General features: G+C 41.5%; 1 protein-coding gene across 2 annotated transcripts in view; it reads right to left on the bottom strand.

Annotated features, from left to right (window-relative positions):
* The window catches only part of LOC115135563 (palmitoyltransferase ZDHHC20-B-like), a 29,719-nt gene that overhangs the window by 7,300 nt on the left and 4,845 nt on the right, over positions 1-17,574 (bottom strand). For both annotated transcript variants that reach the window (XM_029670372.2, XM_029670371.2), the window contains exons 4-8: positions 9,788-9,908; positions 6,828-6,897; positions 5,456-5,488; positions 5,063-5,183; positions 3,897-4,029 (exon numbers count right to left, since the gene is read on the bottom strand). In XM_029670372.2, the coding sequence (XP_029526232.2) occupies positions 3,897-4,029; positions 5,063-5,183; positions 5,456-5,488; positions 6,828-6,897; positions 9,788-9,908 (478 nt within the window). The remainder of the gene's footprint in view (positions 1-3,896; positions 4,030-5,062; positions 5,184-5,455; positions 5,489-6,827; positions 6,898-9,787; positions 9,909-17,574) is intronic.

Genomic DNA, 17,574 nt, shown 5'->3' on the forward strand with positions numbered 1-17,574 from the left:
AAAAAATTCTTCAGTATACTTTCACAGCTGTAATACGCCGACTGTGCAAGCGGCAGAACTTATACTTTCCCAAATAAATGACACTTTCCACTATGTTCAGGCCACATAATACGGCAACAATATGCGATTACACAGAAAGTATTCATGATATTTCACATTATTCATCTGCACAATTAAAATCTAACATTGATTTGCATGAGACAAAGTCCACCTGATCAATAATTACTGCTCCAGTATCCCATGGTGCCACTGGTGCTAATGACATCTATAGAGCCACCAACAGGTCTGGTGCAGCCATCTAAGGCTGCAGTGACTTTATATTCACAGTTATTATATACAGCAGGTAGCCTAACGTTTAAGAAGATTTGGCCTGTAACTGAAAGGTTGCTGGTCCGACTCCCTGAGCCGACTAGTCGGGGGGCTGTTGATGTGCCCTTGAGCAAGGCACTTAACCCTAATTGCTCCTGTAAGTTGCTGTGGATAAGAGTCTGCTCAAATGTAAAGCATACCAAAATTCATGGCCCCATCAGTTCATTTCTTATAGCCCTGGTGAGAAATGGTGCCATCTAGTGGTGTAATGTGGCCATCTAAGAATTCAGCAACCAGACATTGTCAAATACATTACAGGCTATTTTATTGGGTCTATATACCAAACCTGTTGTCAATCTGACTTATGGTTCATGAGAAGATAAAATATATATATTTATTTAGCATTAGCACTAATGTGCATCTATTAGGTACAGTGTGGCCATATTTTAATGCAGCAAAAAAACAATAATCTCTCCATGAAATGAAAGACTGATGTCATGAGTCTAACTTCAGGCTAGGCCTCTTTTCTCCACTTCCTTTCTGACTGACATGCCCAAAGTAAACTGCCAGTTACTCAGGCCCAGATGACAGGATAAGCATATAAATTGGTAGCATTGGATAGGAAACACTTTGAAGTTTGTAGAAATGTTAAAATAATGCATGAGACTATAACACAATTTATATGGTAGGAGAAAAATATATTTAAAAATGATTGTTTGAGATCCCATGCTCTTCCATTAGAATGCATGTCAAATCCAGCTCCCAGTTTGCAATTCCTATGGCTTCCACTAGATGTCAGTCTTTGTTCGAGATTTTAGGCTTGTTTCTCCCCAAACAAGGAAGAATTTTGAGTTTTGGCACTGGGAGTCATAGCTGGAAAACAGTCTGTGCGTGCGAGATGAAGATGCATGGCTGCTAATTTTACTTTTCTATTGAACATACTTCTTTCTGTATTAAATGTATAATTTAATTACATTTTAGGATACCTGAGGATTAATTAGAAAAGTAGTTTGACTTGTTTTACCAAAGTTTAGCGGTAGCTTTTTGGATTTCTTTGTCTGCATGTTGAACGAGTGGATTACTCAAATCGATGGCGCCAACTAAACAGACTTGGGATATAAAGAAGGATTTTCTAACAAAAAGACCATGCATGTTGTAGCTGGGACCCTTTGGATTGCAAACAGAGGAAGATTTTCAAAAAGTAAGTGATTATCTAAATTGCTATTTGTGATTTTATGAAGCCTGTGCTGGTTGAAAAATGTGGGGCACAGTCCTCAAACAATTGCATGTTATGCTTTCGCTGTAAAGCCTATTGTAAATCGGACAATGCAGTTAGATTAACAAGATACTTGTATGCACCAAAATGTTTAATATCCATAATTTGTATGATTATTTTTTTAATTGCCCGCCCTCCAATTTCACAGGAAGTTGTCAACAAATTGAGCATTAGTGTTACATATGCAAGGAATGTATTGTTAAATGGTTCCCTTGTTTTTATAGATATCAATACCACATTCAGTGTTGTTCATCTTAGGGACATCCAGGATAGTGATAAGTCTAAAGTAGATTTAAATGGACACATGTAAATCAGATGTTTTTTATTTTCAATAACTCAACCATCTTTTGACTAATCCCTTAGTTTTTTCTCTCAAACTAAGTTTTGTCATGCATTTTGGTCCTATGGTTTCACGAGAAGAAGATTTGTTAAGTATGTTTAGCGTATGTGCTAATATGCATCTACTGGTATAATGTGGTCATCTTTGAATCCATAAATGCTATTTTCTCAAACTCTTTATGGACCAGTGTTGACTCCAAAGATCACCTTTGGAAGGCATCAGACATTTAGTCCATGAGGAGATTTTGTTTGATTATTATTTCAGTCAAAAGTGAATTGTTAATCGTTTCCTTATTTTTAAGATATCAATGCCAAACCTGTTTCACCATGGTAATGTCTTTGATGACCCTAAAAGGTTGATAGGCCATTATGGAGTGGATTTAAATGGACACGTGAAATCCGATGTCCTAATTTATAAAAATAAAAAAAACTCCGCCATCTCTTAATAACTTAGTTGGAGAAAAGATATGTACCATGAACCTACATAACACGTGGACTTATGGTTTTGCCCCCAAAGTTTTTCAAATGATATCCTGATGGACCTTATGGGTCCTTGAGCAGTGAGGAAAGACACCTAAACTCAGCAACAAAAAAAATAATTGTCCCCTTTTCAGGACCCTGTCTTTCAAAGATGATTCATAAAATTCCAAATAACTTCACAACTCTTCATTGTAAAGAGTTTAAACACGGTTTCCCATGCTTGTGCAATGAACCATAAACCATTAATGAACATGCACCTGTGGAATGGTCGTTAGGACGCTAACAGACGGTAGGCAATTAAGGTCACAGTTATGAAAACTTAGAACACTAAAGAGGCCTTTCTACAGACTCTGAAAAACACCAAAAGATGCCCAGGGTCCCTGCTCATCTGCGTGAACGTGCCTTAGGCATGAAGACTGCAGATGTGGTGAGGGCAATAAATTGCAATGTCCGTACTGTGAGACGCCTAAGATAGCGCTACAGGGAGACAGGACAGACAGCTGATAGTCTTCACAGTGGCAGACCACGTGTAACACCTGCACAGGATCGGAACATCTGAACACCACACCTGCTGGACAGGTACAGGATGGCAACAACTGCCCGAGTTACACCAGGAACGCACAATCCCTCCATCAGTGATCAGACTGTCCACACTAGACATCCTCCTCCCTCATGTGGTACCCTTCCTGCAGGCTCATCCTGACATGACCCTCCAGCATGACAATGCCACCAGCCATACTGCTCATTCTGTGCATGATTTCCTGCAAGACAGGAATGTCAGTGTTCTGTCATGGCCAGCAAAGAGCTCGGACCTGTTGGATCGGAGGGTGAGGGCTAGGGCCATTCGCCCTAGAAATGTCCGGAAACTTGCAGGTGCCTTGGTGGAAGAGTGGGGTAACATCTCACAGCAAGAACTGGCAAATCTGGTGCAGTCCACAAGGAGCTGCTGCACTGCAGTACTTAATGCAGCTGGTGGCCACACCAGATACAGAGTTACTTTTGATTTTGACCCCGCTTTGTTCAGGGACACATTATTCCATTTCTGTTAGTCACATGTCTGTGGAACTTGTTCAATTTGTGTCTCAGTTGTTGAATCTTGTTATGTTCATACAAATATTTACACATGTTAAGTTTGCTGAAAATAAACACAGTTGGCAGTTTCTTTTTGCTGAGTTTAAATACAATTGGTTTGAAGTCTAAGTCAAACAGGGCGAAGGCTATGAGGGTTTAAGTGAGACTGCTTATAACAGCGCCAGAAATAGGCCAATTGGTGCCATTCTTTTGGACCAAGTTACCCATGTCATCGAGTTTCTGTGTGCCAAATTAGAAGAAAAAAAGTTCCTAATCTATGCTCAAGTTATTTGACCAAAAATATTCAGGGAATAGGTTCTGAATCACTAATTATAACCAACAATAAAAGAAGGTGTCAACAATCAATCAAGACAATAGTGGATGAGTTACTGTGTCGAGTGTGGTGAGGCATGGCAGCTACCTATGGTGGTCCTGTTCTTTCCCACAAGCCAGAGATGGTAGCTGAAAAGCGACAGGATGCTGATGAAGAACATGGCCGCCACAAAAAACAGAAACAACACGTGGAATTTGGCGTGAGTGTCAGGCAGCTGATTCTTGAGGGAAGAGAGAGAGAAGAGCTGTTAGTGACGTCATACTCTTCATCCACCACATACAGTAGTAACGTTCACCTTCTGCACAGACGCACAGGATATGACACATCAGTCAGTTGTAAAACGACCTATGAAGACCTCATTCTGGAGTAGCAGACGCTTAGCCTACATGACCGTTCAAGTGAATGGCTCCAGAAAGGTACTACATACAGTACAGGCCTTTTGGTTGTTAGGCAAAATACGACATGCTAAACCAACCAACCCTGTCCGACTCCACACTCGCCCTCAGTTTGGCCAAGATGACAGTGCACATTCATTGTCACAAGCAAGGCAGCATAGAACACAAGCAAGGACAGAGGCCTAGTTTTACAGACAACGGGAACAGACAACGGCTTATGTTGCAAGACAATGGCTTATGTTGCAAAACAGTGTTTGACACATACTGAAGAGAATCGTTCAACAGCAATTGGTACTTCTGAGAGAGAAGCCTTGTTAATGCCATTATGGGTTGAGCTTCTTGACCTTTCCTTAGTGACAATAGGCTACTCTAAGTGCAACCTTTCTTTTTGACTAACCACAATGATCAGACGGTGACAATCTCACATTTTACCTGAGGACAATCCCCAACAGATCTCCATCGGCAAAGCTTTAGGCAAAGTATTAGAGGCAGGCAGACGATTAGTGCAGAAATTTAAGAAAGTTACACAATCTTAGACAACAAAAAAAGAGAAGAACAGTATTACAAAACTATCGGCAGCTGCTCAATGTCCTCCAGAATGTTAGCACAATTGCACATGTCCCCCCCCCCTTTCCACACTATACCCTACTGCAAATCACACAGCTAAATATAAACCAGATTCACACAAATTTCTCCAGACATGCAGACTGCTCAAGTTTGAGGTGGTTTATGTAGACAATTTGGGGTATTGGCTAATTGGAACATGCTATCAGGGATCTTACTGCTTTCATTGGTTAACACTCAACTAAGTTCTAGCTAGTTAAGGAAGAAAGGACAGGCAGCTACAGTATTACTTACTGTCCAGAATTTGATGAAATACTGCAGGACGGTAGAGGCGATGAATGCACAATACAGCATGGAGTAGGCCAGAAACAAGACAAAGAACTTGTAGTTTGAAAATCCAACACAGTTATTCACCCTGAGAGAGAAACAGAGAATACAAAAGTCAACGTGGCTTGTGCTGCTCGGTCTCTTTCTGAGAGCGGAGTAATCCTTTCCACATCACTATACCAGACAGATATAATATGCTCATGCAGTAGAATGGACAGGATGAAACTCTCCACTGATCCAAATCACTATCAAGTCAGTTTTAACAATAGACTTCAAATGAGGGCAGGCATATGTCTGAGCGGTATGGTCATGAGTGTACTTTGCTAAGCATCTATACTTCATGAATGGACTGTTACATACCATGGACAGTGATGGTCCATCTTCAGTACACACCTGAAAGAGAGGGGGAGTATGACAGCATGAAAAACAAAAGTATATAGGACGTTGCTAGTTGACTGCGCCGCTCTTGGTTGTACAGTCTTCCATATTTGGCATTGTGAGGCGGTACATTTTCTGGTTGGACCAATTGAAATCAACTTGATAGGTTAGCGCTACCATGAGTCCTGTGTCATGCCAACAGTAAAGCAACCGGAGACTAACTGTCATTTTCACCTCCAGATCTTTGGATCCTCCTCTGGATCATCCAGATGGTCATTGGCAAACTTCCGACGGGCCTGGAAATGCGCTGGCTTGAGCAGGGGGACCTTGCGTGCGCTGCAGGATTTTAATCCATGACGGCGTAGTGTGTTACTAATGGTTTTCTTTGAGACTGTGGTCCCAGCTCTCTTCAGGTCATTGACCAGGTCCTGCCGGGTAGTTCTGGGCTGATCCCTCACCTTCCTCGTGATCATTGATGCCCCACGAGGTGAGATCTTGCATGGAGCGCCAGACCGAGGATGATTGACCGTCATCTTGAACTTCTTCCATTTTCTAATAATTGAGCCAACAGTTGTTGCCTTCTCACCAAGCTGCTTGCCTATTGTCCTGTAGCCCATCTCAGCCTTGTGCAGGTCTACAATTTTATCCATAATGTCCTTACACAGCTCTCTGGTCTTGGCCATTGTGGAGAGGTTGGAGTCTGTTTGATTGAGTGTGTGGACAGGTGCAGTTAATGGACAGGTAATGAGTGGAGAACAGGAGGGATTCTTCTTGGTAGGTGATCAAATACTTATATCATGCAAGAAAATGCAAATTAATTACTTAAAAATCAATGTGATTTTATGGATTTTTGTTTTAGATGCCGTCTCAGTTGAAGTGTATCTATGATAAAAATTACAGACCTCTACATGCTTTGTAAGTAGGAAAACCTGCAAAATCGGCAGTGTATCAAATACTTTTTCTCCACACTGTATATATAAATAAAAGTTTCCACTCAAGAACCTGCAGCCACTAGTTAGCGCCACAGAGTTCTATTGAGCAGTGGCCACTTTTTGATCATGCCTGTGATGGCATTCCATTCACTCCAAACATGCGACATTCTCAGAGTAAATTGTCAAACTTCTCAACCATAGTTTTTCCTGAAAAACAGGTCACATATAGTAAAGACATGAGGTTTGGACACGTTTTTCTGACAGAATTCTCTGAGCGGACATTTGTATAAACCTTGAATGGATTAGTCCTTTTATGGGTGAACACCCTAGAGTATATTACTTTGGAGTTGAAGCACCCAAAAAGATACGACAACCCCATGGTGCATCTCATCTGAACCCCACAGTAATTGAATTGAACTCACATGTCACAGGTGGAGCAGTGGTGGCAGCGGTCGGGTTTGATCACCAGACAGCGGTCACAGTACCGGACGGCTGTGGAGAACACGTACACCTGATCAATCATCATTAAATCTAAAGCTTGTGTTTCAACTACAGTCAATATGGAAATATTATTTTATACTAATACAATTTCTCAGTGAAATAGATTCTGTTGAACAAGTCATTTGTCTCAATTATAGGAGTCTAAATTATTGGCACTCCTAAAGATTCTTATAAAAACAAACAATTTATCTGCATTAACATTCTACTTTTTTCTCTCACAGCTTAAATAACTTGTTCCATGGCTTCCTGTTCCACCAGGGTATAAAAAAAAAGAAATAAAAAAAAAAGAGGTACATGCATGTAAAATCCTTTCGTCATCCATCCCCATGGGAAAAGGCAAAGTGCTCCCAAACAAAGAAACAAATGATTGTTGACCTTGTTAAAAAAAAATATATTTTAAATAACACTATTAGGAAGTTTAAAACTTCTTAGGGCTGCAATCCCGTTAACGGAATTGATATGAAAGCCAGTGAAAGTGCAGAGCGCCAAATTCAAACAGAAATCTCAATTTAAATTCCTCAAACATACATGTATCTTATACCATTTTAAAAGTAATCTTGTTGTCCGATTTCAATTAGGCTTTACAGCGAAAGCACCACAAACGATTATGTTCGGTCAGAGCCAAGCCACAGAAAAACAGCCATTTTTTCAGCCAAAGAGAGGAGTCACAAAAAGCATCATTAACCTTTGATGATCTTCATCAGATGACACTCATAGGACTATGTTTTGTTCGATAAAGTGCATATTTATATTTAAAAAATCTCAGTATACATTGGCGCATTGTGTTCAGTAGTTCCAAAAACATCCGGTGATTTTGCAGAGAGCCACATCAATTTACAGAAATACTCATTATAAATGTCGATGAAAATACAATTGTTAGACATGGAAATATAGATACACTTCTCCTTAATGCAACCGCTGTGTCAAACTTCAAAAAGGTTTTACGGAAAAAGCAAACCATGCAATAATCTGAGAACGGCACTCAGAAAACAAAGAGAGATATCAGCCATGTTTGAGTCAACAGAAATCATAAATAACATCATAAATATTCACTTACCTTTGATGATCATCAGAATGCACTCCCAGGAATCCTAGTTCCACATTAAATGTTTGATTTGTTCGATAATGTCCATCATTTATGTCCAAAGAGCTACTTTTGTTAGCACGTTTGGTAAACAAATCCAAACTCATTAAGTGCGTTCCCTAGTTGCAGACAAAATGTCAAAAAGTTCAGTTACTGTCCGTAGAAACATGTCAAACGATGTATGGAATCAATCTTAAGGGTGTTAACATAACATTTTCAATAATATTCCAACCTGAGAATTCCTTTGTCTTCAGAAAAGCAAAGGAACAGATCTACCTCATGTGAAATGCGCGTGACCAGCGCGTGACTGCTGGCAGACCTCTGACTCATTCCACTCTCATTCGGTCCCACTTCACAGTAGAATCCTCAAACAAGTTTCTAAAGACGGTTGACATTAGTGGAAGCCTTAGGAAGTGCAACATAACCACTATCCCACTGTGTATTCAATAGGGGCTGGTTTGAAAATCGACCACCCTCAGATTTCCCACTTCCCGTTTAGATTTCTTCTCAGGTTTTTGCCTGCCATATGAGTTCTGTTATATTCACAGACATCATTCAAACCGTTTTAGAAACTTCAGAGTGTTTTCTATCCAATACTACTAATATGCATATATTAGCAACTGGGACTGAGGAGCAGGCAGTTTACTCTGGGCACCCTTCATCCAAGCTACTCAATACAGCCTCTGCAGCCATAAGTTAAAACCACTGGAACAATGGTAAACTTGCCTGGTATTGGACACAAGTGTATGTTGTCCCCACGCACAGTGAGGAAGATGGTTTGGGAGGCAAAGACAAAACCAAGGGCCAAAGGTGGACAATTACAGAACTTTGTTGCATTTTCAGGTCACCAAGTCTCCAATTACACACCAACAGGCTCTTTGGAAGTTTTTCCAGAAAAAAGCCTTTATTGAGAGCAAACAAATGTAACACCTGGAGGTGAAGTAATTTATTTCATGTAACTAGGCAAGTCAGTTAAGGACAAATTCTTATTTACAATGACGGCCTACACCGGCCAAACCCGAACGACACTGGGCCAATTGTGCGCCGCCCTATGGGACTCCAATCATGGCTGGTTGTGATACACCCCGGATTTGAACCAGGGTCTGTGTTGTGACACCTCAAGCATTGAGATGCAGTGGTTTAGACTGCTGCGCTACACAGGAGGGCATCTTAGCCAAAAACCTGGTTGCCTCTGCCAAGAAGCTGAAACTTGGGCTCTTCCAGCAAGACAATAACCCCAAGAAGTAATTAAAAGCCACAAAGAAATTGTTTATTGACCACAAAAACAACATTTTTCAGTGGCCATCTCTGTCTCCGGACATGAACCCCATTGAAAACCTGTGGATTGATATGAAGAGGGCAGTCCATAAGCGTAGACAGAAGGATATCAAGGATCTGGACAGATTCTGTATGGAGTAATGGTCTGAGATCCCTCCCAATGTGTTCTCCAATCTCATAAAACATTTGAGGAAAAGGCTCAGTGCCGTTTTGCTCGAAGAGTGTGCCTGAGTATTGAAACCAGGGGTGCCAATAATTGACACCTAGCTTTGAGATGTTTTTGTTTAACTTGTAAACTAAATCTGAGCAATTGTATTAGTATATGTATTAATTATGATCCTTGTGGATCATACAATGTAGCTCAGTATTTGTATTATAGTCTTTTTTTCATATCTTTATCAAGGATGCCAATAATTTGGGACCTTACTGTATATCCCAAATACATAAAATAGCACAAATTCTAATTGGCAACCATGTTGGATGTAGACATGGGTAGTTGGGTGGCAGTAACATTCTCACCTCCTGTCCCAGTGCGTGTATAGACAGGCAATCCTACCACCACCTTCTTCAGGATCTCCTGCTGAGTGTCTGGATGTTCCTCCTTCTCATATTGCTCTTTCTCCACTTTCGGCAGACAAAACTGATGGGAGAAAAAAAAGGAGTTTCTCAAAGTATGCAATAACATAGTCTAGTTATTACCGGTAGTCATGTATCTAGAAATTAGGGAACAGTTTAAAATGTGGGAAAAAGTTACTTGAGATTGAGGGCAAATCCCCTTCATAACCATATACTAGGGTTAGGCAGTATCCAGATTCATACCGTTTCTATACCATACAGTATTACCGAATGTGCAAACAAGGGGTGCGATTTAAAAATATAAACACAATAATAAAAATACAGTATAAGGCTTGGGCAGTATCCAGATGTTCATAGCGTCACACTGTCTTCTCATTATGGGATTTAATGTATTACCAACATAGCACACAAGGGGGCAGTCCATGGGGCCTCTACCATGATGCTGACAAAATATGAGCAAAATCAAAGCAGTTAGCATTTATCTAACGAGCAAAAACAAACTAATTGCAAAGATCGGCAAATCCAGCTCAAAGTTATACAAGCATAGCTAGCAGCTCCCGAATGTCATTGTGTGTGAGTGTGGACATTTACAAGTGAAAATGAACGAGAGAAATGGTGTAAATCAAAGTTGATGCATGCTTTTCTGAAGGAAGAGCAGAATGTGTACATGGAGCAGATGAGAGAAGAACAGAGAGAAAAAAAAAAGTGGGAGAAGCAGTGAACAAAAAAAAAAATGGCAGCTGTACAGAACTCTTCCAGACTTCTGCCAGAAAGCCATAAGATGTGAGATGGCAAATATTTAGTAGTGAATTGCATTACAAGTAACTTCATCACCTCATGTGCGCCTCAGAGACTCAGCGATAGAACGCTATAAACTCACCATCTCGCTTTCTCCATTTTCAAAGAAACACGTGACTGTTCTGGGGAACTACGGTAAGCTTCATAATGTAATATAATGTGACAGGTGAAATGAAAAATGCAATCCGTGTCATCTCTTAACTTATTACACAAGTTGACAGCAGCTGTTAACTTAATGTAGCTACAAATATTCACATTTATTGGAAAAACTTCACAGAAATAGTTGACAGTATTGAAAAACCATCCCATGGCTTTTTCCAAATACCATGGTATACCATCCAAGCTCTATCTGAGAGTTAGAGATGCACGTTACCTAAAGTATGTGGACACTCGTCAGCAACAGGTGTGGCTGAAATAACAGAATCCACTCATTTGAAGGGGTGTCCACACACACATATACAGTGGGGCAAAAAAGTATTTAGTCAGCCAATTGTGCAAGTTCTCCCACTTAAAAAGATGAGGCCTGTAATTATCATCATAGGTACACTTCAACTATGACAGACAAAATGAGGGAAAAAAATCCAGAAAATCAAATTTAGGATTTTTAATGAATTTATTTGCAAATTATGGTGGAAAATAAGTATTTGGTCACCTACAAACCAGCAAGATTTCTGGCTCTCACAGACCTGTAACTTCTTTAAGAGGCTCCTCTGTCCTCCACTCGTTACCTGTATTAATGGCACCTGTTTGAACTTGTTATCAGTATAAAAGACACCTGTCCACAACCTCAAACAGTCACACTCCAAACTCCACTATGGCCAAGACCAAAGAGCTGTCAAAGGACACCAGAAACAAAATTGTAGACCTGCACCAGGCTGGGAAGACTGAATCTGCAATAGGTAAGCAGCTTGGTTTGAAGAAATCAACTGTGTGAGCAATTATTAGGAAATGGAAAACATACAAGACCACTGATAATCTCCCTCGATCTGGGGCTCCACGCAAGATCTCACCCCGTGGGGTCAAAATGATCACAAGAACGGTGAGCAAAAATTCCAGAACCACACGGTGGGGACCTAGTGAATGACCTGCAGAGAGCTGGGACCAAAGTAACAAAGCCTACCATCAGCAAGGGCATTCAAGATGAAACGTGGCTGGGTCTTTCAGCATGACAATGATCCCAAACACACCGCCCGGGCAACGAAGGAGTGGCTTCGTAAGAAGCATTTCAAGGTTCTGGAGTGGCCTAGCCAGTCTCCAGATCTCAAGCCCATAGAAAATCTTTGAAAGGAGTTGAAAGTCTGTGTTGCCCAGCAACAGCCACAAAACATCACTGCTCTAGAGGAGATCTGAATGGAGGAATGGGCCAAAATACCAGCAACAGTGTGTGAACCTTGTGAAGACTTAGAAAACATTTGACCTCTGTCATTGCCAACAAAGGGTATATAACAAAGTATTGAGATAAACTTTTGTTATTTTCCACCATAATTTGTAGGATTTTTAATGAATTTATTTGCAATGTGATTTTCTGGATTTTTTTTCTTCTAATTTGGTCTGTCATAGTTGAAGTGTACCTATGATGAAAATTACAGGCCTCTCATCTTTTTAAAAGTGGGAGAACTTGCACAATTGGTGGCTGATTAAATACTTTTTTGCCCCACTGTATATCAAACATTAGGAACACCTTCCTAATATTAAGGTGCACCCTCCCATTTTGCCCTCAAAACAACATCAATTCATTGGGACATGGACTCTACAAGGTGTTTAAAGCTTTGTTGATTTATTCTTGACCCATGTTGACTTATGCTTCCCAGGCAGTTGTGCCAAGTTGGCTGGATGTCCTTTGGGTGGAGGACGATTTTTGATACACAAGGGAAACTGTAGAGAGTCTAACCATAGCAGCAATGCAGTTCTTGACACATACTGGTCCGCCTGGCACCTCCAAAAGCACTTAATCTTTTGTCTTGCCCATTCACCCTCTGAATGGCACACATACACAGTCCATGTATCAAATGTCTCAAGGCTTAAAAATCCTTCTTTAACCTGTCTCCTCCCCTTTATCTACACTGATTGAAGTAGATTTAAAAAGTGACATCAAGGGGGGGATCACGTGACCCTTGAACGAGATGGCCGCGTGAACTAAGAGCTCCGCACAAGTAGTTTCCAATTCCTAATCTTACCTCCATTCCAAGTTCACACTCATTTAGCTTTAGTAAGAAAAAGTAATGGCGGCTACAAAAGGCGACACTACAGGTGACATTTTTACCCGGACTCGAGTATTAGCGACGGAAAAAGCCTCCAAGAAGAAGCTAGCTTCGGAAAAAGCCTCCAAGAAGAAGCTAGCTTCAGAAAAAACTAGCGCCATTAGCCAGGAGCAAGAGAACCCGCTCCCCCACGAGGCACAACGAATGCCAACCTCGCACTCTGTCGAAGACATCCTCTCTGAGTTGAGATCAACGTACAGAACTAAACACCAAATTAGATGCCATTAACTCTCAGCTCAGTGCGATAGGGGGCAAGGTGACAATCCTGGAAAACGCATTGCCTGACATCAACAACAAGATGTCCAGGCGCCCCGCGTTTATGGTTGAGGCAGAGGGGCGAATCCTATCCATGGAAAACTTATTGACAGATGCCATGGAAACAATAGCATATGCTAAAAAGAAAATCGAGCATCTGGAAGAGAAAACAGAGGACCTGGAAAACAGGGGGCGAAGGAATAATTGTGTTCTATTCAATCTGGGCGAAAAAGAAGAGGGAAACATTCCACTGATCCGCTACCTGCAAGACAAACTTCCCAAATGGCTCCACCTGCCCACCGACAGGCCCATAGAACTCGAGAGAGCTCACCGAGCACTGAGGCCCCCACCAGCAGCCAGACAACCACCGCGCCCAATCACCATACGTTTCCTGAGATTCACCGACAAGGAACGAGTCCTACAGGCGGCGAAAAACAACACCATCACAGTGGGAAACGCCAAACTCGCTTTACACCAGGACCTGTCAGCTGGAATACGCCGAAAGCGCCGAGAATTTGACGAAGTGAAGAAATACTCCATTGACCGAGGCATCTTCAGGGGATTCAAATACCCAAACGAGCTCAGGATTCTTCACCAAGGAGCCTTGCGACACTTCAAAACTCCCGAAGAGGCAAAACGTTTTTTGAAAGACAATCCTGGCCAATGAGAAACAGACCAATGACTAAATGCGATTAATGCCATTACTAAAGGAGGTAAGACGACATATAGCCGATATCCAGAGACCCACCCCCTAAATGTCATTACAGCCGTCCAATTTATATTTATTTTCCTTTAACTGAGAGGGATGGGCTGTATAGCCTAACCTAGGCCTACTAATGTTTCAGCCTACTTTTATTTCCCTGTTTTTTTTTGTTGTTGCTATTATTACCTGGGGTTCCCTATGTCCCTTGGGGGAGGTATATGTAGGCTGGGCTATTGATTTTATTTTTCTCCCCTCTTTTACTGAGGTCTGGACGAGGGCAACTGTGTTATTTACTCAATGCGGGGTGGAGAGGATGAGGCATTTCTTTGGTGGGGAGAGGGAGACGTTGTGCGTTGCTAACTGTTCCCGGTTTTTGTTTTATTCGGAACACAGAATTGAGACTGAGCGGGGGGTAATAGATCCAACGGGATGTGTCGAGTTGTTTGGGAACTCGGCTGGGGTGTTCAGAGATTATTATTTTATGTACACCATTTATTTTCCTTTTATGTGAACGCAGCTGTAATTACTATCCACTTTTACCCAGCGATGACTTGCACTAAAGTTCGATTACTGCTCGATGACGATGACTAGTACCTTAAATCTATTGACATGGAACTGCCATGGTCTAGGGCATGCAATAAAACGGAAAAAGATACTATGTGCTCTAAAAAAGGAAAAAGCAGACATTGCGCTATTACAAGAGACACACCTCTGTGATGCTGAACATGCCAAACTCCGCAGAGCTTGGGTGGGACAGGTGTATTTCTCATCTTTCAAATCAAACAGTAGAGGCACAGCCATACTTATCCATAAAAATGTTCCATTCATAATAGACAAAAACATATCTGATCCGGAGGGGAGATTTATTTTGATAACTGGGTCACTATATGGTCAACCAATTACTATATTAAACATATACGCCCCTAACACAGATACTCCTGCCTTCATGTCAAAAATTATAACCCTGTTCAATGAGCATTGTGTCTCCTTTGGTGTGGTGGCCGGAGATTTTAATTGTACCCTTAACCCAACCCTAGACAAATCATCTCAAGTCCCCACCACAAATCCTAGATCTGCAAAGATGTTGAACTCTCTTACTAAAGAGATGGGGCTGATAGATATCTGGAGAGAGAATAATAGCTCATCTATGGACTATACATACTACTCTAATGTCCATAACACCTACTCCCGTATAGATTACATTTTTATCCCAAAGAGTTTCATAAATTCAGCCACTTGTACAATCGGACCCATAGCACTTTCAGATCACGCCTTTGTCCACCTCCGCTTTGACCTCTGCAAAAACATCCCGAGGTCAAAGAGCTGGAAATTCAACACCTCCATGCTATCAAATGACGAGTTCCATACATTAGTAACTACATGGATAGACAACTACACACAAGACAATAAAGATTCCCCTGTTTCTCCGGCCACAATGTGGGACGCTGCTAAAGCCACACTAAGAGGTCATCTAATTGCATATGCTTCCTCTAAGAAAAAGCAATGGAAGCACACAGGCTAGATCTTGAGAGGGAGCTGGAATGCTGTGAAAAATACATAAACAATCCCTAGACAGCACTTCCTGGAGTCATCTTAAAGCAGCCAAAGCCAAACTGAATTTGGACTACACTCGGGAGATAAAAAAAAGTTTTCTTTACTAAACAGAAATACCATGAGTATAGCAATAGGCCCAGTAGATTGCTTGCTTACCAATTAAAAAAGGAGCAGTCAGAGCGTACAATCATGGCTATCCGAACAGCAGAGGACGAGGTCACATATGACCCAAAAAAGATCAATTTAACTTTTCATGATTTTTACTGCAAACTATATACCTCTGAGAGAAAACACACGGAGGCAGAACTCCACTCTTTCCTAGAGGGAATCTCGCTACCTAAACTATCAGAGACCGACCAGGAAGATCTCAACTCCCCTTCACTCCTGAGGAGATCCTGGAGGCAATTACCTCCATGCCACCTAATAAGTCCCCAGGCCCAGATGGATTCCCCAGAGAGTTCTATAAAGCTTTTTGGCCCCAGCTCAGCCCTATCTTCATGCCAATGCTGGAGGATTTTTGCAAAAACTGAGTTCTCCCAGACTCAATGCACACAGCTCGCATTACAGTGTTGCTAAAAAGGACAAGGACCCCCTATCCTGCTCGTCCTTCCGGCCCATAAGCTTGTTGGATTTCGACTATAAAATAATTACCAAATTGCTCGCCATAAGACTAAACACTCTTCTTCCCAAAATAATAAAAGCGGACCAAACTGGATTTATTAGAGACAGATACTCTTCTGATAACATTCGCCGTCTTTTTGATATTATTGATCAAGTAAACGCACAAAAGACCCCTGTCCTGCTGGCTTCACTGGATGCTGAGAAGGCGTTTGACAGGATGGAGTGGAGCTTTCTGTTTTCAGTCTTAGAAAAGTTCAATATGGGCCCAAATTTTATTAAATGGATCAAATCACTATACTCTCATCCAAATGCCATGGTGACTACTAATGGACTGAACTCTGACAGATTCCCTCTGGAGCGGGGCACAAGACAAGGGTGCTCGCTGTCCCCGCTGCTCTACTTGTTGGGGGCGGAGCCTCTGGCAGAGCTGATAAGGAGCAATCCAAGTATTATGGGTGTTTCTGCAGGTGGCCTGCAGCACAAGATTTCGCTTTACGCGGATGATGTCTTGCTCTACATATCCAACCCTGAGAAATCCCTCCCTCTCATTTTAGACACAATTGCCCAGTATGGCAAGTTCTCAGGTTATAAGATCAATTTTAACAAATCCACTGTCTGCCCTCTCAATATTACACTCACCAGCTCTATGAAGACACTTTGTCCTTTCCAATGGAAAACACAGGGGTTTCAATACCTCGGGATCTTCATAACACCAGATCTGAATAGCCTTTTTAAGGAAAATTATCTTCCACTCCTGGATCAAATCAAGAACAATCTCCAAACCTGGATCTCCCTCCCAATTAGCTTAGTAGGAAGAATTAATGTAATCCGGATGAACGTCCTCCCTAGACTGAACTACTTATTTCAGATGCTCCCATGCTATCTCCCAGTTTCCTTCTTCAAAACAACTAACCAAAGCATCACCAAATATATATGGGGCAATAAAAAACCTAGGATCAAGTTTTCCACTTTATCAAAACCCGAATCTAAAGGTGGCCTTGCCCTTCCCTCCCTTCAATTGTACTACTGGTCTGCCCAAATCCGCAACATGCTAACATGGATCACAAACAGACAAGAGTCAACGTGGATTCAGATAGAAGCCCAATCCTGTGGTTCATTGCCCTTAAGCTCAATTATATTCATTAATAACTTTAGTGAAGTGGGCAACATAGCCAAATCCTTTGTGATTTACAGCACCCTACTAGCGTGGAGGGACTGTAAGAAATACCTGGGCATTTCCTCCCAAATATGTTCTCACTCGCCTATAGTAGGCAACCCAGACTTGCCAAAAGCCCTGAGGGATGCCAACTTTAATCTTTGGCATACTCTAGGAATCAGGACCTTTTCAGACCTATTTCATCAGAAAACTACTACACTGAAATCCTTTCAAGAGCTCTGCAGTGAATTCGACGTGCCAAGATCCCATTTTTTTTTAAATATCTTCAAATTAGACATGTAATTTCCTCATTTACCTCCAAGAGGAGGTTTAGAACTCAGTTGAACGAAGTTGAAACCCTTCTTGTCACAGCACAATCCAT

Source organism: Oncorhynchus nerka, linkage group LG10, assembly GCF_034236695.1.
Source record: "Oncorhynchus nerka isolate Pitt River linkage group LG10, Oner_Uvic_2.0, whole genome shotgun sequence".
NCBI lineage: Eukaryota > Metazoa > Chordata > Actinopteri > Salmoniformes > Salmonidae > Oncorhynchus > Oncorhynchus nerka.